The sequence below is a fragment of the Mycteria americana genome, chromosome 1, assembly GCF_035582795.1.
Source record: "Mycteria americana isolate JAX WOST 10 ecotype Jacksonville Zoo and Gardens chromosome 1, USCA_MyAme_1.0, whole genome shotgun sequence".
NCBI classification, from domain to species: Eukaryota; Metazoa; Chordata; class Aves; order Ciconiiformes; family Ciconiidae; genus Mycteria; species Mycteria americana.
Genome location: NC_134365.1, coordinates 68,055,953 through 68,078,359, shown reverse-complemented (window position 1 = coordinate 68,078,359; position 22,407 = coordinate 68,055,953). Strand labels below are relative to the sequence as shown.

General features: G+C 46.2%; 1 protein-coding gene across 1 annotated transcript in view; it reads right to left on the bottom strand.

Moving 5' to 3' along the window:
* Positions 1 to 22,407, bottom strand: part of TMTC1 (transmembrane O-mannosyltransferase targeting cadherins 1) — a 147,356-nt gene that overhangs the window by 34,541 nt on the left and 90,408 nt on the right. Inside the window, exons 10-11 of the mRNA XM_075504034.1 lie at positions 14,585 to 14,749; positions 6,265 to 6,378 (exon numbers count right to left, since the gene is read on the bottom strand). Coding sequence (XP_075360149.1) covers positions 6,265 to 6,378; positions 14,585 to 14,749 — 279 coding nt within the window. The remainder of the gene's footprint in view (positions 1 to 6,264; positions 6,379 to 14,584; positions 14,750 to 22,407) is intronic.

The window sequence follows — 22,407 nt, the reverse complement described above, 5'->3', positions numbered from 1 at the left end:
GGTATCCAAGGCCACCTGCAGTCCACGCTAAGAGGCATTTTCAAGGCACACACACAGACACACACACACATAAAGGGCTGTATGAACACAATTTTTTTACTGCATGGAGAGTGCAATTTAACCAAATTTAAACAACCCCAGATACTGTTGATTTAAGATATATAAAAACCCAGTGGGTAGGTGTGTGGGAAAACTTAGCAAGAAACCTGAGTCTCCCTTGCAGCATTAGGGCTTTATTTCTAAAGTGGAGTGAGGAGAAAGAGCAGCCTCGCTTGCTCCTTTTCTACCCATTCCAGCGATGTTATGAACCAATTCTTCCCTCAGTGAGGGTTATAGATATGGTAACCACACTGCTTCCTCTTCCCTCCTCCTCCATCTACCCTGCGTTTGAGTACCAAGTATACATAAGCATGATCTCATGAGACTTTTTGATGCCACAAACCAGTATTCCTAGTTTCCATGCTGTGGGCAATGCCCTACGCTGTTATTATTTGCAAGCTCTGCAAGAGCCAGACCACACATGTTGCAGCACCAAGTGTTTTCATACTGGTTCATCCGCCTCCTGGCCCACTCCCTCCTCTCTCTCAAGGCTGAGCACCAGAGCAGCTCCCTGAGCCGCAAAGAAAGCCAGCCCAAGGGGTCCTGCTTGCTGCCCAGAGGCTCCCTTCTCTGGAAGATGCCACAAGGGAGAATGGAGGTTTCTGCATGGCAGGCGTGTCCCCTTCCCGCTCTGTTCAGTCAGTAGCGTTTGGCAAGGAACGTCCAAGGGGAGCTTGTGGCTATGAACCTGTTGACGGACACGTACACACACGCAGGCACACTGCAGACGTGCGTACACTCTCATGTACACGCACCAGTGCATTTATGTGCATAAACTCACAGTATTACGTATATGGTGGATACTTCCTGCAGGACTCTCTACTGTCAGGTATTACACTGATGGTAAGAGTCAGTTCACACAGTTGCCCATGCCTCCCTTGGGAAAGAGCAGCACCCCAGAGAGCAGCTCCGGGTTGCCCCGGGGTGCCTGATGCTTGCAGGGCCAGCCTGAGTCTCTCTCTCCCCGCTCCCAGCCTTACTGTCTGTATTTCTTTCTTTCCAGCACTTTTCCTTTTTTAGTCCCCCAATCCCAGTTCATTTCTGTGTCTTTCATCCGGCAAAAATCAGTTATAAAGAAATAATTCAGATCCGATCCAACCATTTTGTATCATTTGATGGTCACAGTGTCTGCCCTTACACAAAGATAACTCTGCCCTACTATTAACTTAAACACAATACCCTACTAACATTTTTTAATTAAGGGCAAATCTATATGTTTTTATGTCCAAAGTGCAAACATGAAATTTTAGATGTTGACCTTTTGCCGGACACAGGAATGTAGCTTGAATAGCACAGAATTAGTATTAGCACATTTAGTCACACAACTCCAGCAAGAAACCCAGCAACCTCCTTCAGCCCCACCTGCTGTTGCTCACATCGATCTGCCATCCATGGGAAGCACGGCCCTGGCAACAACCGCGGAGACAGAGAGAGGAAGACAGAGCTGCTTTGGGAATTAAAATTTTGAATGAGTGCACCTGTAGCAGGGAAGGTGATTCCCCCCCCCCCACCCCCCCCCGTCCATTGTTAAAAGGTTTATTAAAGACATAACAAATGTTCATCAAATGGGTTTTAAGGCTCTGCTGGTTTTCTCTCTCTGCATGTCAGCTCATGTGCGTTCCTGAGGAGCAATAAAACTGTCTCAACAGCAACGTCAAGCAAACAAGGCTGGGGAGAAGCAGGACAAAAGCTTGGTCACCATCAACAACAGCAAAAATGTCTTCATTAGCACATTGGAGTTGTTCTTCATTTTTGCGTGAGGTTGCACAACCTCATACTCTCACTCGCAAACACAAGAGTGGCGAGACAAATTTTATTTCAGATAAGACCAGCACTGTTTGATCACCAGCAGCAGGGGGTCTCCAAAATTCCTAGCAACAGCCGCAAATCTGCAGCAGAAGCAGCAGCAAGAACGTTAAGGCCAGCTTTCAGAGTAGCCATGGTCAACTCACATCTCAGATGGTGTACTTCTGGCCTTTACTTTTTGCAGGAAAAAAACCAAACAAGTATCTCCTGGGGTCACTACCATATGTCAGGCAAACCAGCGAAGCAGTCTAATCCAGCAGTGTGTTTTTCTTGTTTTACTGAAGGTAAGCTGAAAGGTTTATAACCCACTGCTACAACTGCAGAATGCCAGCTGTTCATCAGGTCTGCTTTACGGGTAACTCATCTTGCATCTCTGAAGGGCTCTGCTTCCATTCCCCTTTTAGGAACCCAACGTACAGGAGGAGCTTCTCCTACGTACACAGAACTCTCTTTCTTTTCATTCTCCCCCTCTCCAATTCGAATACTTCTTGCATTTCATTTCAGTTTTCATTTCCCCTGCTCTTGGACAGCATGATTAGATTGCACTAATTACGTAAGCCTAAGTCAGGGCATTGTGTCACCGGCCCTGGGGCTGGGGTGAGGAATGAGTTTTTTGACGGGCCACCTGCAATGACATCAACAGGTGGCTGACAGGATCAATTCCCAAGTTTGCCTTGGAAACCTGCCCTGCAGTTTCGCTGTCAGAGAAAACACATTCTTCTCCACCATTTATCTGCCCTGAAGTTGACAGAGATACACCAACACGTGCCAGCAGAGGATCCTGCCTGCCTTTCAGAGCAGGAATGGGAGCAAGCAATTGAAGCACCAGGGATCAACTTTCCCGAGATTTAGTCTCAATTGCTATTATTTCACTGCGTAACCTGTGTGCACTTCAATATCCTTTCCCACAGCGATAGCTACAACATCACCTGCCTACTTCACAGGAGCAATGGGTTGCTTCACTAAATAGCTACGTGGCAACCGACACTTCTGGCAGAGAAGCAGCGCGTGGAAACGCATCGTTACGTTGGTGGAATGGTAATTGCGAGCGGTCCAAGCAGCCGAGTGGAGACTGACAAGATCACTTTTGTTTAGCAAACAGTTAAACTCATTCACCAGAGATCAAGCAGACCTACATTGTAATTTGGCACAAGCTTTAGAAGCGAGCTGGAATGATGGATGAGCCATCGCCCACGTGCCTCAGATGGAGCTGGTACGGGGCAATGCTGCTCTCCCTCTCCTACCTCCCAGGAGCTCCCAGGTGGCAGTGGCAGCAGTCCGTGCCCTTATTGACTCCATTTCCTTATTAATCCCCTTATTGATCTGCTCACCGCGCACCAGGCAGATATGATATTTTTATCTCCCATACTTCTGACAGTGCTGCCGCTGGACTGCGAAGCCTCTTGAGTAGCTTGTGTTTTCTGTAATCTGGGGAGTGCGGATCCACCTGGACTCACCCAGAGAGCAGAAACCTGGTGAGGGACACCTGGGGGAAATCAGGGAAGCTTGCTGTGTTACCACCTGAGCTGCTGGTCTGCCTGCTCCCTGATGAGGAAATTCAGAGAGTGAGTGGTGCTTCAGCCTCCCAGCTGTTCTTCCATTTTCAGGTCAGGCCAGCGGCCAAAAATACTCTGAACCATCAAAATCTGGTCAGGATATTCCAGCTACTACTTCCTCCTCTCTAATTGTAGAGTAATTGGTCTACAGTCAGAGCAGCGATTGCACAGCTGGAGTCTGTGAGGATGGGTAAATAGCTTGGACGTGAAATCTGTTCTTAGCTGTGATACCCATCTAGGGTCTCGCACTATAGCCACCATCCTGTTGCCTGTCCCACATCCATCACCTTGTCCCCTGCTTCAACACAGCCACCATGCGTAGGCACCTAGTGGAGGCTGCAAGGCCTGCACACAGCCCCCAGGCATTTCAGAAGGGGTATGTCTGAGGGGAAAACACGGAATGTAAAAATTCTTAACAGGAGAACACACTACACTTTTTACTTGCACAGTTTTATTGCTTATTACACAGGCCCCAAAGAATTTCCCTGTGACAGAGGTGGGAAGAAAGGGTAAAAATAAGGAAAGCGTAAGTGCAGAGAGATGAGGTGGTGGGACCAAGTAATGCAGCTTCCCAGTGATGGAGCCAGGAGGAGAGTCCCAACTCCTGGTCTGCACTGCCGGGTCAGAGAGCAAACACGAAAGGTTTTGACAGGGGCTTGCTTTTCAAAAGTTCCAACTAATCCTGAAACTCCTGAAGGAAGTGGAGCACTAGCACTGGTGCCACTGAGATGCCAAGCACCCAGAGAAGAGCATGGCTGGTTCTGTGTGGCTCCAAGCCCCGATAAGGCTTCGGATGCTCTATAAACAGTACCATCAGCACAAACCATGCTATCTAATAAAGTTGAGAAAATGTTTGCAATCAGTTCTCAAAACAGACTCTTTCATAATTGAAATACTGCAGAGAAAAAGACAGCATTATAATTATAATAAATGGGTGCTGCTGACTTAGAGAAGAGCAATATCTTTTGTCAGCAAATCCCATTTACACAAGCAGAGGCAATGTCGGTAGGAGCAGTTACGTTACTCTGTGCACTAGCACATTCACTGCAGGGCTTGGATAATTTTTGTTAGTCCCTCTTCTTTTTAACTTGCAATGGACTTTTCTGGTAAGTTGAAGAAAGTTCAGAGACTAGCTACAGGAATGACTGGAGGACTGCAGAAACTTGCATAACACTGAAAACACCAGCAGCTACATCAGTGGGATGTATCAAGCAGCAGGTTAAGGGAGGAGTTGATCACTCTGTGGAAAACTGAGACTTTGGTCTCATTTGGTCCCATTACCAAAGTCTCAGAAGACTTTGGTAATGGGATCTTCAGCGTGGCATTCAAAGGCGTAAACAAAACCAATGACTGGAAGCTGATGTTAAACAAATCAGACTTAAAATAAAGGAGGACATTTTCAACAGCCAAGGTAATTAACCTTCAGGACGATTTATTGATGGTTGTGCTGGATTTTCCATTCCTGGAAACATTAAAAAATATGATGGAGGTTTTTCTAAATTAGTTCTTAAATGGTCATCATGGTAAAACAGAACAGGATGCTGCTCAAAAAAAGCTAAAAATCACCTTCACCCAGGTTCAGGCCCTCCTCGGTGACAATGAACTCCTGTCCTCCCAGCTTAACCTGGGTGGGTTAGGAGCCCTTGGAGGGCCATTGGTATAAACCTGTCAGCTGGCCAGAAGACAAAACACTGATGCAATGTCTGGAGTTTCCTGCCACACCACGTGTCAGGAAAGAACATTTCTTGCACCTCCTGACGTGCTCTATGGAGTTGAGCTCTGCCCTTGCTGTCCATCAGAGCCACTCCTCACCTTCTCTGTCCTTCCCACATATGCTTTTATTCCCAAAGACATTATCTACACCCTCCATGTTTGCTTTCCCTTGTCACTCCCCCTGCCCCCCGCCTTTTCCCTGCACTCATTCCCCTGAGGGGCTTGTCCCTTCTCCCAAGCCCCCAGGACCAGAGGGGAGAGGTTTTGGGAACTGGGGTGACCTGCTTGCTCCACCGAGCACTGCCCGGGCAGCAGGGAGCAGCCGAGGCCCCAGCTGAGCTGCTCTAACAGCACCGGCAGGAGCGGCGAGCGAGGGATGCTGCTCGCAGGGACTGACCCCATCCGCACGTGGTCGGAAGGGTCCTTCAGAGATACCACAGGAGATGTCCCATATTACAGCCCAACCCTGGGCCCAGATTTACCATGCATCTATGGGCAAGGCAATTCACCCTCCTGCTTCAGCTTCGTCCTGTACAAAACCACAGTAATGATATTTACTCTGTTACTGCACAGGAGCATTTTCAGGATCAATTAGTTTAGTGTTCATGCAAAGCTCTGTGGACAGAAGCCTCAATACAAGTAGTAAGTACTGTTATTATTACTGCACTTCAGATGGCTACAGCACTGGCATTTTCCAGGCATGCACCATTAACAATTTACTAAGATAAATGGCCCAGGAACCTGAAAATGCATTTATGACAACTACCTCCTGCTTACCAGCATACATTCAGCTGAGTAAATGACACCTCGTTGCTAAACGTGTAGCTATGGTAACATTTCTGTCTCATATATTGAAGCGTGCGCACACACACATATACACACACGTGGAGCTGGAGGGAAGCCAGGCTACCTCATTTAATGACACGCAAACACCGAGCCAGGGAACTTTCCCAGCCTCCAAAAGCTGAGCTGCCCCTGGGAGCTGGGGGTGAAGAGCAGGCAATTCGCCCTATGCCCAGCAGGGAAGGGCTGGGCTAATGGCAGGCTGCACCGCACAGCCGGAGCCCCACCGGGCCCTCAAGGGACTTACTTGAGAGCAGTTTTGTAGTGGTAGATCGCCTCAACGTTACGGCCCTGGTCCTTGAGAAAATTGGCATAGTTGTAGTGCACCTTGGCATTGTGGGGCAGGGTCTTCACTCCAGAGCTGCGAAGAGGAACAGAAGCAGGATGGCGTTAGCAGCCAGGTTACCCCACCTTCCCCGAGGTCTACCTTCTTCTCACAGTCCCTTTTTCTGAAAAGTTTGCTTGGATTTTGAGCGCCTTGTCACCTCCTGCCAACACAACTCGTGTTACAACCCCAAGCTTGCCCCACAAACTGGCACATCGCATGCCCCAGGTGGACATGGCAGCAATTCAACTTGTCCTGGCCGCTGTCACCGCAGGCACCTCGAGCACCAACACTGCAATACTCCCTGTGGCCAGGTGCTGTCATATTTCAAAATCTGAATTATTAAATTGAAAGACCCTAAAAAGGTTAATATTTAGAGAGGAAAGTATATAGTTCTTTCTATAATATAGCCATAACAGCCTCCCTGCTTAAACTTGAGTGTCACGAAGCACCTTATGAAAATCTTGATTTAAATCTGTTGGCTGGAGGTACCAGAAAGAAGGTACCTTTTCCATATGCATCAGCCACTAGAGGGGACGCATAGCATACTCTGAGTACCCAGCCAGCACGTATGCACCGCTTAGCGCTGAGCAGAGTATGGCCAGGAGGTGAGGACTAATGGGACTCTCACCCTTAGCTGGCAAGTTATACACTCTCACGTTATAACATATGACTGTGGGCATGTGGCTGCACAGCCACCCCATTCCTCTGCTTCATCTCCCCTGCCACGTAGAGCGGACTCAACATTTGGACTTAATAATGAGGGCACAAAGACAAAAGGAGAAGAGCAAGCATATGGTTATTTACTTAATTAAGAGCACAGAAAGCAAGGTACACCTTGCACAGCTAGAGGAAATGCCATTTCAAGGTTAAAGAGAGAAAGAAATCACAGGAGCACGTACGCCATGGAAACATTTCCCCTGCAAGAATCCAGAGAAGTCGGTACTCCGTTTAACGGGGCAATCCTTTCCAGCACATAAATAGGGGCTCTCTAAGGTAATGGGAAATAAGGATGGATGAGTCTGTTCATGTAAAAGCAGACAAATCGCTGTTTCTAGCTCACAAGGAGATCCCTGCCAGCTGCTGTCTTTTCTCCCCCCATCATCTCCGACCCTCCTACCTCGAGTAGGAAAAGCAGGGATTAGGAATTTCCCAAGTCTTGTTGCTTTGCCTTGTCTGTCTCTCCTGTTTAACTTTGGTGGGCATGGAAGTTGATCATGACAAGACAGGGTCGCACACAGCCCCTACAGTGGGGTGCACACCCTCTCCTGTGCAGAGAACACACCCACAGCTGCGGAAACCCTTTGTTGGGGATTTCATTGTAAAACGGCACCGGAGACTCGTAGTGGCAAATACAATATCTTTTTGGTTACCTGCAGCCAGTGGTATCAAGCATCACTAATGCCTACTTGTGAGAGCTTCCAAAGCTTCGCCCACGGCTGCCTTACAGAGTTCAGCACAACACAGCCACGGTTTGCCTACTGAAATTAAAAATACACCTTGCATTTGGCTTCCTAATCATCAGGTATTTCCAAATTACTTACTGGGAGCACTACAGGAATAAGACATTTTGTGACTAATCGCTGAATTAAATCAGTTAATTGATGCTATTCTTAAGAGAATGATTTTCTATATTAGTTTTCACAAAGATATACTGCACCAGCAGCAAGTAATGTGTGACTGCTATGGCTGTGTTAATTTCCATTGGCCTTGGGAGCTATTAACTAGACACTTACAACCTCTGGGCATTACTGGAATATTAATTCTTATACAGAGAGGGTTTCATTACATCAGCGCCAGCGTTACAGGCAGAGACACGGACAGGCACTCAAAACTGCTGCTATCTCAGAGCTATGTGCAATGAGTTGCTGGCTCTGCTACAGTCCCTGCTGAAACAGAGCAAACGGAGTTAACGGTGAGGAGTACATTACATATGCACAAGTACTTCAGTTCTAATGAGATACGGTTTAACAGTAAGATGCATATGGTTAAATATTTTAATTCTGGACTGTTTCCCTTTAAGTAGAATTTATTATTAATCCTGCTGGTCCCATTTATTAAAACGTCACTAATAAAGCTTCTTTCATCTGCATGCTTCTGCTGGGGTGGGGGTGACATAGGAAAGACAGAAATCGGTTTGGGTTCTTAGGATGCTCCCTTCTGCGTCACACCGCTCGCACTCCCTGACCTATTTATTCTCCTTGCACGGGCGGGGACGGGGGGTGTTTCATTTTGCAAATGTACGTAGCAATGACTGAGGCTGCTTGGAGTCTCGGTGCTGTGGGAGGCAGTAGCAAACACAGCGCTGGACGCGGAGGGGATTTTTTAGGAGAGTTTAGGCAAACACTCCTGCTAATTGATTCTTGACCAGCCGAGAACGCTGTTTGCTCGTTGACAGAGAAAACAATAACATCCATAACGAAAGCCAAGCAGGAAAGGGTGGAGTATTACTAACAAAGCAGAACACAATGTTTTTCCATTTCTGCTTCCCGCAAGCCCCCAGTCTCTGACAATTTCAATCTAATTTTCCAACATGCTTTTCCAAACTCTCCTATTTCCCTCTTCCCCAGCCCGGCACACATGTGCCCTTCTGAAAACCTATGACACAGATCTGGCTCCAGCCAGAAACAAGCCCACCGAGATCGGACGTCACTTCTCCGGAGGATTTCCTTTCCTTTTGACTTCTACGACAGCAGTAAGCGACATAAATGGAAAATAAACAATAGGCAAACCCTTTCACGTAACACTTCCTCTCCATGGAAAGGCAAAAGCCTATTAGCCGTAAATCAGAGAAATAAAATACCACTGGTATTTTCCAACCTCAAATACCAGCATTACCCAAATCCCACTTCAGTTGGGAAAAAGTCTCCTGTGATCCCTCTGTTGTTTTCCTAAGTGCACGTTCTGCTCTGCAAAGCGACTGGGTGCAGGGCAGGGGCTTCATTGATTTTCTGTGATTTCCATATGAAAAGTAGTCAGTTTACAAGGAAATGAGGCCTCTCCTGCCTCAGCAGGCGCCCTGGGAGACGGATGGGGTCTCCTCTGCTTTGGGAATCATTATCATCAATAAGGGTTCTCTACAGCAAATTATTCTCTGGATGACACAAACAACCGCTTTCCTTGGCCTCCTACCCTTGTATCGATTTCACAGATATCAATGTTGGGCCATATTAAACTGGCCTATAAAAGATGCACAAAATGCAAGAGGACTTGCTATCCTCACCTGAGCTAGTTTTCAGAATTAAGAAAACAACACAGCGGTAAATGCCACCTTTGGGGCTGGGTTGGTTTTTGCTAATTCCTGAAGTCAGCAGACCTGGCTTGGGAGGGAAAACTGCTGACTAAGAAAGTGGCACTTTTGTACAGTTCCGTTGCTGGTTACAACTGCGTTTCCAGGCACTGTCACAAACGTGGGCAGTGCATGCAGATGCTTTTCAGGAGCAACGGGAAATGTGGCAGCTTGAGAAACCTTGAAAAGGCCGGTACAGTGGACGCAGAGGTTAGCCCACAGCCCTCACTGCCCTCTCCCTGGCTTCAGACATTAACACTGACCGTGGCTGGAGCCTGACCTCCTGGCCTGTGCATTTGCTCTATAGGGTAGTTCCTTAAATATTTAACAAATAAGCCCTCCCTGCCCACCTGCCAATACAGTAAGACAAACTGCTTGGGGCTTCTAGAGATCTGTTGGAATAATATGCCTCAAATAACTAGGTTTCTCTGTCTTTGGCCACTTCTTACACTTGTGTTTCATTTGCTTCTCATTTAGTCCTTGCATATATGCTTGTGCACCTATGTGTCGATGCGTAATTTCCTCAGACAGCAGCATCCTTCCCCACACTGCTCCTATCAGCCAGGACCTGGTGGGATTTCTGCCTCCAGAAAACTTGGCCCCTGGGCTGGAGACTGAGAGTCAGGATGGCCCAGAGATGGCAACAGTGCTGCCACACAATGTCAAAGCTGGGTAAGCCTTGAGAATGGGACAAAATGGGGTACAAGCACAAAACTGATAACATGCTGAGTATACCACTGTCTCCTGGACCAGCATAGAGAAAGTGTGTATAAGAGAACAGGTCTCAGCCAAGGGAATCGAGACAGATCGACCTTGAAGAAACACATCCAAGCAAATGGAGGAATGGAAAGTAGAGGTGAAGGGGAAAAAAGTAGGAGGAGGGAAAAATCAGTAATTAATTAAAGCAGCAACTGAAGAAGAATGAAGAACTAGGAATGGGAGTAAAGACTCTCTCAGCACATACTTCTTAAAAAAAAAAAAAATTCAACACACACAGAGACTACCAAGTAGGTTGATTTGTGTCTCCCTTCCCACATCTATAGATTTGCTCTGTTTCCTTATTATTTTCCCTCATACTTCTTTACTGTTCCTTATCTCCTCCTCCTGCTCTGTCCTTTCTAATTTATTGCTGTTGCACATGCCTCCATCCACTTCTTCCTCATCGGCCTATATATAGCCTCCTCCTTCTGCCCCAAAGAGGAGACCTCCCACTCCTGGGATGACATTATCTTCTTGCTATACTCTTCTTCTCTTGCATTTCCTTCCCATCAACAAGAAGAGTCCTACTGTATTACAGACTCACAAGAGATGTATAACACCTATCAAAGAAGATCTTAAAAGGACACCAAAAAGGCCAATATGGTTAAACAGCATAGTAAAGAAGGCTATGAGAAATGAAAAACACCCTTTAAAAGTGAATGTCACAGCTACAGAAGGAAAAAGGAAAAGAGTATAAACTTCAGCAAGCTAAACATAAACCATAATTTGGCAGACCAAAAGAGATTTAAGGAAAAACTTGCTAAAGCCATCAAAGCTAATAATGGAATACATCAGATATAGGAAACCTGCCAAAGATCCCCTAAGGCAAATAGATGATGGAGGTCTAAAAGTAGTGCTTGAAGAAGAAAAGGCCACGGCAGAAAAGCTAAATAGATTATCTGCACCAGTGCTCCCTACAGGGGAACTGGAGGAGGGTGCCACACGGGAGCCTTTCCTTACAGGGGCAAGTCCAAAGCACTGTCTCAAACCGAAGTGGCAGTAAAAGAGGCTTTAAAACAAATCAACACCAAGAATAGATATAAATCCATTGGGCCTGGTAGTATGCATCCAGAGGAAATCAAACGTGAAGCTGCTATTAGCTGTAGTATGTAACCTATCATTTAAATGAGGCTTGGCACTAGAGAAATGGGAGGTGATGAACATGATGTCATTTGGCTCTAGGGGAGGGATCTGGGGGGCAACAGACCAGCAAGTCTGATTTCCATTCCAGGTAATTTGGGGAAAACCATAATAAAGACTAGTTCTAACAAACTTTTGGATAACTACAATGCAACAGAGAAGAATTAACCTTGTATTTTGCAGAAAGAAGTTGGGTGGACAGATCTGTTGTTCTTTGGTGGACTCAACAGGTATGTGGTACTGAAACTACGGAAAGGTTTTATGAAAATCCAGAATCACATACAGTCAGTCAGTCAGAATCACATACATCAATGTTGTGCACTTGAATGTTCAAAAAGGCTTTTGATAAAATCCCTCACTAAAGACTTACAATTTCTTAAAGGCATCATGGAGTAAGGGGCAAGGTCCTCTTGTGAATCAATACCTAGTTGAAAGACAGCAAGCAAAGAGCACGAGTATGTGAACAGTTTTTACAATTGGAGAAGACTGCAAAGCAGGGTTCCCACGAGACATGCACTGGCATCTGAGTTGCTTCATGTGTTCACAAAGGATCTGGAAAAGGGAGCAAACAGGGAGGCGACACGTTTGCTGATGACACCGATGTGAATGACAGTGCAGGAATTAAAGCTAACTACAAAGAGTTGCAGAAGGATCTCCATGGTACTGAAGGCTGGGCAAGAAGATGGCAGATGAAATGCAATTCTGGTACAGGCACAACTATCAGAGAGTGTGTACACACATACTCTAAATCTGCATAAATCTGCACACAGACTGATGTCTATAAATCAAGACACTTCGACTCACAATAGATATCTTGGAGTTCGTGTGGACAGTGCTGTGAAAATATCAGCCAGCGCTTAGGAGAGGTCACAAAAGGCAAGTGGAAGATCAGGAATTAGTAGAAGAGAACAAAAACCAGAAAGCAGTCCTATGTTACTGTGCTGCACATATCTCTTGAAAGGTGATTCTGGTCTCCTTCTCAAAAGGGCAGATTAGAGTTTGAAAGTGTCCAGCAAAGACTGACAAACAGGATCAGAAATGCAGAACAGCTTCCATATGAGGAGAGTTCAAAACCAGCAGACTCCAGCATGAAAAAGAGACAGTCTTGGATGAGATGAGGGCATGGGGGTAAAGGCACAGAAGCCAGAGGACAAGTGACAAGCTGAATGCTACTCACTACTCATTCAGCACACCAGGACTAGGGGACACCAAACAAGATGACCAGGCAGAAGGCTCACAGCACACAGAAGGGAAATCTTAGTGTGCACACTGTATAATTTAACGACAGAGCCCAGCGTACAGGATGCTGTAGAAGCCAAAGCTATAAATAGATTCGAAAAAGCAGTCAGAGACATTAATGGAAGAAAAGTCCACCAGTGGCTGTTAAAAGCAAAAAAAGCAAGTAACTCCTGACTCAGGAAGTCTTTAAACTGCAGATTACTGCAAGCTGGGAAAGGACTAGAGAGAAGCATCACTGTTGCTGGCCCTGTTCTTACATTGCTTTTCTAACCATCTGCTGCTGATTGCTCTCAGGGGCAGGCCACGATACGAGGTGGCCCAGCAGGAGCACACTGACATTCTTGCCTGCTCCTCAAAAGCCCAGGGCAGATCGCTCTCCTGGAATTGTCCCCAAGAGACCTGAGCTGAAGAGCGAGCCAGCTCAACCCAAGCCGCCAAGCCCTGCATACTAACCTGGGCAACACCAAATCCCTACCTTGAGGCAAGGTGTATTAGCTCCAGCTCAGTGCTGCATTGAAGCAGTGGCATCGTTTCTGAATTTGAGCTGGTTTGCAGATGGCCACCCTGCTTTGAACGGAGGTAGGGTGGACAGAAGTCCATTTGTGGCCAACTAAGCAGACGTAACCTTAGCCTCCTTTTCTGCGACAGACCCCCTGGCACCCCATATCATCCCAAGAGTGCTGCTTAGCGGGAGGAGATGTCCTCCTGTCATCCGCTCCACTTTGACTTCATCGTTCTTAAACACAGGTGATCACAACTGTACGCAACGCGATACCAGACGATGCCTGCAACTCGGCATATGGAATTGCCATCTTCTCACCCCGCCTTCTCACCCCTCCAAGAGAGTCATCCAACTTGGAAAGGTGTCTGGCTTTCCTCTGAGCAGCCACCGTTAGCCAGAAGGGTTCGGACTGGAGGTGCGCTTCACGGGGATCGCTGTGCAAGCCCAGACCGGTCACCATGGCTGCTATTGTTTGAACAGCAAACAGCGTTTCAGGGAGACGGGCAATGAATCATGTCAGAGCGAAGAAACCCTTGTTCCAGACTTTTTGAAAAAAATCCCCCTACCAGGGCTCCAACCACTTCAATAGTGTTTCCTGAAGACCGAAGGGTACACATAAAAAATAATTTCATACTCTTCAGTACTGTGTAAATTACACTTTTCTCTGGCCAATAAGTTAGAAAATAAAGCTAAGCAACCCATGTGCAGATCACCTGCGTTTCTGCAATTACTTCACAATTAGACAACTGCTGAAAGCAGCTGGAGGCAAATGCAATACATTTGCTAGCAAAACACAAAATGAAACAGTCTGTTTCAGTGCAAAAAAATATATAAATGAGGTTGTAAAGAGAGCTGTTTGGCAAAGAGTAATCAAATAAAATGAAATATGGTACATTAAGTTTGGCACTTCATGGCATTTCATTTTTGTCATTAAGAACATCGCTAAAGAAAATTCAATATATTCAATAGCGTTACTATGGTGTTCTGGAGGGTTGCAATGAACTTTTGCTATGTCTTTAAAAGGGAAAGTGTTACATTATTGGTAAATCTACAGAACTGAAGTTATTTAAAAACAGTGTGCCTTAAAAATGCAATTGCCAGAACCAAAGTTTGTGCATAAGCATATAAAAGTGCTGACGCCAGTTTTTGCACAGTTGCCAGAAAACAGAAAGTAGGTGTTATTTTATAATAATCAAAATGTTAATCACAGCAATGCATCAATAGCAGGACGCGCGCTAAAGAAAACTATTCCATGTAACAAACTTATTTTAAACAATACAAAAATGCCAGTATTCTCCCGTGATTACTCATACCTGAAAAGAGATTCTCGTGACAGCCAGATTTCGTTCTGTTTCACGGTCTTCCAAGAGAAGAGCAGCAGCAGTAAAGCAAAGAGGGTCAGAACAGTAATCCTCCACTTATTTAACCATGTAGACAGCTTTTTTAGACCATGGACAAAAAGGATGCAGTACCCCATACTGGAAAGAAAGAAAAAAAAAAAAAAAAGGAAAAGGAAAAGGTACCGAAAGTTATATTCCAGCACTCTGGTTTATATGCGAGACCATTCAGTATTGCATTTATTACACAATTACAGGGGGTTTTGGACTAATTATATTTTCCGGGCTAACAAACTCCAATTCAACAGCGGTTTTCCTCAATTCACTACACAATTTCCAAATTAATCTAAATAATAGACCCAGATGCCAGAAGTACAGTAGCGTACATAATACAACCCAGCATAATGGTAGCTTACACCAGCCTGCGGAAGGCAGCTGCTTTTCTGAACAGCAAGCTAAGAAAGCGTCACGTAATAACAGTAATACTGAGCGCTACTGGAGCGGCGTGCAAGTGAAAAGCATTTTAACCCAGGGAAGTTTCTAAACAACCCCAGTGGCGGCTGCTATTAATTCTAGTTTACAAACTGCAAAGCCGAGGGGGGAGAGCGAGAGTTGTGGCCAACGCCACAGCAGGAGCGGGTGGCAGAGGCCACGTGAAAAGGCAGGAGTCCCTGCCCGGGTCTTGCACGTCTACATCAGGGCCAGCCCGTCCCTTCTAGCGCTCAGGCCAGAACAGCTGGGATGGGTTAGCAGAGCTTCCCCCTTGCCCTTCCATGAAACCACACACTGGTCTTCTCCAGCGCCCAGCCGCCCGGCACTTTCCTGGCTGTCCGCGCATAACTACCGAGGCATTTTCTGTGAAGCGAAATGCATTGTGAACTGAAGCCTCATTCCTGTATAACTTTAAATCAACTCAGTAAGTATTTACTTTAATTCAAGTGTTATGTTAATTCTTCCAATGATGCCCCTCTGAGTTGGAAATGGAGTGCTTTCGGTTGCTGTACTTAGTATGCTGCTAATTCTGCTTGGCATTTTTAGAAAGGAATTTCAGTTCCTATTGCCTGAGGAATTTCATTAGCTTATCTATAACTCTCCTATGCAGTTACTTAGCACCTGATTTAGTTCCAGACTTAAAAGCTATCTTAGTCCAGGCAGCTCCTGCTGAAGAAAAGAGGGAGCAGAAGGATCTGGAATAACACTTGGGGACCACCAATACACAGGGACAAAAGAGCAGCCCTCTCGAGACACCGGCACACCTTGAACCTCAGCTGAATCCCACACTTGAACGCAGGCAGGCTTCAGGCAGAGAGCTCATCGCACCTGCCTGCGCTCCAGCCGGAGAGCTACAGGCTTTCCCGGCCTGTACCGAGACATCCATGCAACTTCCCAGCGAGACTGCTACAAGGCAAGAAAAACTAAGAACACAGTTCCCCTGTCAGAGGTGACCTTACAAGCAACCACGCAATACGGCAAAAGTCAATCTGGAAATCAGACAAAGAAAAATGTCCATCTTTGAGGAGCTGCGAGCGTGCTTCTCAGCACAGTTTCTCTACCCTCTTGGAAGGCTGGGCACGTTGCTATTGCCCGGGCTTCCTAAGGATGGAGAGGGACAATAATTCTTGCTTTTATTGAGGAAAAAAAGTGCCTCTGTTGTACGTACTGATCTGCACCAGGCAGCGGTGCTGTCTCTGGCACAGTACAGGTGCCGTATAGGACACTGGGAGAGGTATACACATAGGGGCCAAATCCAGAGACAACATCAGATCTGGCAGTCATTCAAAACTTCTTCACTGTTGTTTTAGAGTTCTCCCATTTTTCAGAAGTGGGTACCAATATTTTTTTTTCCACTTACCTATGCTTGCATTTGCTGCAATACATTTCTTATGGCACTTGCACTGTTTTTTTCCATGAATTCTTTTGCACACATATGTTTATTGCACCTACATTAACTGTGATCAGACATTTAGAGCTACAAACCAAGATGCTGGTGCCAAACGATCCAGCCTTTATAGCTATTGAACCCTACTTTAAAACCTCTGAAAAGCTATTCTCGGTAATAAGCCCTCCCTTTCCAATAAGAAATGCCTCAAAAAACCTGCAGACAGTTTTCACTCTGTTATTTTGCCTTTCAGCAATTTAATCCTTCCCTTGGAATTAATTATCTGACATTATTTAATTGCTTTAGCACAAGGCTGTTTTCAAAGGAATTTCCCTACACCTTTACATTTTCAAGAGCAGGCCTTTTCTAACAGAATCATGAATGCATCCAGAAAACAAAAAATGCAAACGTTAATGTCTTGGTATTTATGTCAAACCCTGCCCCAGCTGTTGGGAATTTCTGCCTTAGCAGCAGCACTCAGTCTGCTTGTCCGGAGCACAGCCAGCCCTGCATTACAGCTTACACAGCCACTGCAAAGGTGCTGCTTCCAGGGGTTACCCTCGAACATCTGCCTGCATTGCCACAGTAGTTACGGAGAGATGCTGGATGCTACAGAGGAGGAAGGGTTCATCTCAGGCCGCAGCTCCCATCCCAGCTGCAGTGGCAATGACACAGTGCAGGTACGTAGCAGTGCCCAGCTCCACATGGCACGTTCCATCGGGCGCTCCCAAAGCACTTTGTAAGGAAGGTCTGCTGCAATTCTCCTCTTACAGAGCAGGAACCCGGAACATGGCAATAAAGTGATTTTGCTCTGCTGACAGGGGACTGGCAAACAAGGCAATGAAGCTGCAGTCCAGGGCAAGTACTCAAAGTAAACCAAGGTGTCTTGCTGAAAAGCCCACAGGACTCCCTGAGAGATAAGCAGGTAAGTAACCCAAAGGCGGACTCTACATCCACACTCAGCAAGGCAGCAAGACTACAGGATCCAGCAGTAAGTACAAATACAACGGGGAACGGGTTCCCAAATGGCTGCTGGAAGGGGATCGCGTAGCTAACGTACCAGAATCCCAAACTGCAAAGCTGCTAAGGGTAAGGTTAAAGGCGTGATGATAAAGAAGGCAGGGTTGAAGCATGATTTACACTTTAATAAAATAGAGATAATTGTGACAACATTAGGACTGAGTCATAGCTGTGCCACAATTACAGCCTAACTAGCCTACAGCCAATGTACCTGCACTATAAAGTACATGGGAACCCAAAAGAAAGGAAAAGAAGGAAAAGGATCAGAAAGCATGAAGTAGGTGAATACTTTTATTTTCAGAACCTGGTTAAGTTTGGCTGAAAACTTCAGACAATTTCCTGCCACAGATCATCAAGGAAAGGGTGGGGAGGACAGGCCCACATTATCTTGTCAGGGACCTTTTGATGCAGATGTCAGGTGGAGCCGCATCTTTTTGCACGGCTTTTTTTACGACAAGGTCATTTCAAGCCCATCCCCTGGCTGAGGGCAGATGCTACATTCCTGGCTGCAGGTCTTTCGCAGTCCAAGGACTCCCAAAGTACAGAAAGCACTCACATGTCCTTGGCCACCAGAAAGCATGTGCGTTTGTGATTTCATGCCACAAATTGTTTGCAAAACGACTCCTCCCCGCAACATTCCCAAAGCTATTATCCTTAGTAATTTTTGCATCTCTCTTCACATTTCTGCCTTAAGGCTAAATAGTTATGGTGAAATCAGGGCAAATCCACATCCCATGGTCTGCTCTAAACAACACAAAAAAGTGTCCACATCAATGTATTAAGCATCTGTCAAAAAAAACATAATTATATTATTATTATTACTGTTTCCTAGTCCCAAAAAAGCATAATCCTTCATACCCTATAACACACTTGTTTCACACTAGACTCCACAGTCCCAGTACTGAAACTAGCTTTAGTAGAGTGTCCATGAAGTTTTGAACCAGTAAAGCACCAAGCTTGCTAAGATGGAGTTGCTGCAGCCCTGACGGTTGCTGGACCTGGAGAGTCCCCCCCACGGCGTTTCACCCATGGGATGCAAGTTCATCCCATTTCCCTTCTTCCCAACCTCATGAGGCTTCAGATAAGCTGCCTGAAGCTGAGCTGAGTTTTAGCCCGTTTGGCAGCAGCCCAGGCAGCGGTGCCATGGTGGGAAGAGCCCATACACGTGTGACTGCACTTATCTAATTAAAGTAACCTGCCTGGTGACTCTAACACACTTCCTTTGTGGTTAACTCTGCCATGACCCTGCCATCACCTACAAACACAGAGAACATTTCAAATATATTAGCTTTCCTTCTCAGAGTGACGGCAGACTCGACTCCATATCAAACGTTAGCGCTGGCTCACCAGGAAATCAAATGTTATTCACACACGTTTACAGGAAAAAATGAAAATGTCTCAAAAGGACCTTTCATCAAAGACCTATTTGCCACTCAAAAAACTTACTCTTAAGTACTACATTCCAGACATCTCCATAGTTATCTGCATATGTATCGAGGCTGTAGTGTTGTGGGTTTGGGGTTTGTTTGGGTTTTTTAACTCTAGCATTTCCTAGGGAGGGGAAGGGAGGGGACCATTTCTCCTGAAGGGCTTTTCTCTTGGCATTGTCATCCCCTGTCATGCAAGCACTTTTCTGAAATACTTTGTAGCGAAAACAAAACAACAGAAAACACGCAAAATCCCCAACCCACTATTATTTTTTTAAGTCCATTTTCCACTGGATTACTTAAAACTGCTAAGATTTTTTTTTTCTTCTGTAGGATAAGCAACAGCCTGCTACAGCAACTGTTCCCCACTGTGAAAAGTCCATGCCAGCTTGGTCCCCGGGGTCAGATACGAAGCAGGACCTGAGGAACAGCCTGACAGGTTAACACAGTAATTTTTCTGCAGGCTTACTTATTAGGGAAGAACCTGTAGCTTCAGAAATTCAATGATGCTGCAGGAGAGCTCGGCAAATGGACCAACAGGCCAACAGTTTCACGATTCCTCGCGTTTCAGAGTCCCGCGGTACTAAAGTGGTACCTTAGGCATGCCCTGAATTGCAGCAAGGGCAGGGCTGCACCCAGCAGGCAAACCCTCTGTGCCATTGCCATGTGTTTCTGGCAGATTGCATGCAGGGAGCTGTGCAATGACAGATTTTTGTCTATAATTTCCTTGGTTTGTTAATATCATTCCACCTGCAAGGAAGTGAAGTGAGAGGAGGCACAAGCAGATGGGAATGAGGTGGCACACAGACCCCGTTTCCCATGGTGCGCTACATGTATTGCCCGATTAAAACAAGAGCCAAAACGGCAGATACTTAATATTTGCAAACACTTCTTGGGTAATTAGATCACAAATTCAACCTTTTCTTTGGCCATTATGGCTCCTTTCCCAAGGCGAGGCTGTTACTGAGGATGCTTACACACAGCTCCTCTCTCCCTCTACGGATCAGGTTTCTCGCTTTTTAGTAAAAGTCAGGAACGGCTTCGCTGCATTTGGTTCTTGGCGATGGTATCTAATCAAAGACATGTGTGGTTAGTGTCGCAGCCCAAGATTATCGGGACGTTCTGCTACAGCAGTCTGCCTGCATCAGAAACCATCTTGCCTCCTCCAGAAACTGCTTGGAGACCTACTGCTGCAGAAAGCTCCTGAAACCCGAGGCATGTTCTAGTCACGCACCTTACTGTATTTTCCGAGTTGCAACTTTGCACAGCGCAGGTTTCCACTCCACAGAGCAGCGCGTGGGCAGAGCACGCTGAGTGCTGAAGTTCAGAGGCACCGTGCAAGAGGGAACCTGGCCGGACACCAGCGCTGCAGCCCCAGCCTTCTCTAACTCACCCAGGTAGGGCTGTAAGCTCAGGAGTTAAAAAGGGTGGGAGAAACTATGCAGAAAAGATGCCTTCCTCACACGTTTTAATAGTTATTTTGGCGATGTCAAATCTTGTGAAGTAGTTGGTGTTGTTTTTTTTTTTTTTTTAAACTGATTTAATCTCAACTACACACATGTAAACTTGGAGTAAATCCACTGATTTCATCAAAGCAGTTACTCCAGATTTCAGAGCTCAGCCTAGATAAGAACCCAGATGCATATATACATACATATCAGCTAGGAAAAGAGTTGCCTATAAGCAGCCTGTCAAAGCACGGAAGAAATACTGCCCTGTTCAGGGGCTGCTAGTGCAACAAAAGGGATTATCTCAAAACTATTCTGAGACTAGAAAAGGCACTGGGCTTTGACATTTCACCCCGGAGGCTCTTTCTGGGCTGCAAACCTTCTTCTTGATTTCCAGCACTTATTTAAGATGACTCCCTTTCCCTCCATAAAAACTAACCCTCACTTTCAAGCTGCTCTGAAGCAAGTTTAACCCTTGCGTGCATGACTTAAACTAAGCACATACTCTGCTGCTGCTGCCCTTCAGAGAGCGGGGAGCGCAGCCCTGAGAAAGACAGTGTCTGCTGCCAGGTCCAAATGCTGAACACAAACATTTGATTCTCTCGGTTTTATAGTTCCCCACAAGCTTCCTAGCCCCAGTCGCACACATATGTTACCTGGCACGACACACTTTTTGTGCTCCCAGTCCAAGCCGCTCCAGCTCTGCAGCCTGAGCTGAGGAAACACACTGAGAGGAAGAGCCAAAGTCAGCTGAAATGCAGCTTGCAGGCAGGGCTGTTGCTGCAGGGGAAAAAGGCAGTTCATCCCTGTTAAACTCATGGGCTCTGCTCACACTTCCCTAATGGGGAGTAATTCATTGCAAAAAGCGCACTTGGCATGCCATGCGGGCTGCTCCTGCCTCACTACGCAGCAGTCAGATGCAGAAGGGAGCGCTAGCAAAAACAAGCATGGCCAGGGTAGCTGTTTCTGCCCCAAAAAGCAATCTCAGGCACGGAGCTCCAGCAATGAGCAGTGCTGGCAGGGTAGCAGTGATGCTGTTTTATGAAAAATGTCAAGTTTTCCAAGGCTGGAGTTGTTTTGGGCCAGGATAAAAATCTGGACTTTTAAAAAATGTTTTCATCTGGAAAAATAGTGTATTTGTATGTGCGTGCTGGTTTGCACCCAGGTCACCCAGAACGGCCAGAAACTCAGAAGTCAGGGCACTGCCTGCAACCTGGATCACCCAGATTCAAACCACTGCGCCGGGGCAGGCTGAGAGCTGGGGATGCAGTGAGTGACTGCACTTGTAGGGCTCCGAGTCTGGGGTCCCCAAAATTCTCCAGCCATCAAAGCCCAAGTGCTGATCTGGAAAAACCACAGTCCACTGCTCCAAATGTATTCCAGAAATTTTGAGAAGATTACTTTGTACTGCCAAGCTTACTGCTGGATCAAGATTTTCTCTCGCAGCTGGTATGAGGCTAGATTAAATTCAGCAAGTTACAGGCTGGCTAATTTGACAGGAGTGCAAGCATGGGCCTAGATCAGGTCTGGATCAAACTGCCACCATTGAGTGATCCAGCAGGGTGTAGATCCAGCACTAATGATCCTGGAAAAATGCTGGTGTGTGGCAAATGGACCTTGATGTCCCAACTCTCAGATGAGCATCCCCCTCAAAGAGGCAATTCTGGGCCTCATCCATCCAACTGTCCAGTTCTGTTGTCCATGTCCTTTTGACCATAAACTCCATTTTGGGCTGGAGAAGTCTTTTGTTTCCAACCTTTTTATCTGAAGTTTAACTGTAGTCAGCACACCTTGGCAAAAAGTTTTAGGTTAACTAAAATGTCGTATTTTCCGTGGGAAAATGTTGTATCAAAACTTTCTCCACCAGTCAGGACTACAAGGGGAAAACCTGTTGGAACAGTCGTGTTTTTGGACTAAATGTCCAAAGGCAAGGAGGATGCGGGATGTGTCTCTGTCACAGGCAGGCAGACAGCAGCATTCGCTATGCATCTCTGCTTCTTCACTGGTACTGAGTTTTGAGGACAA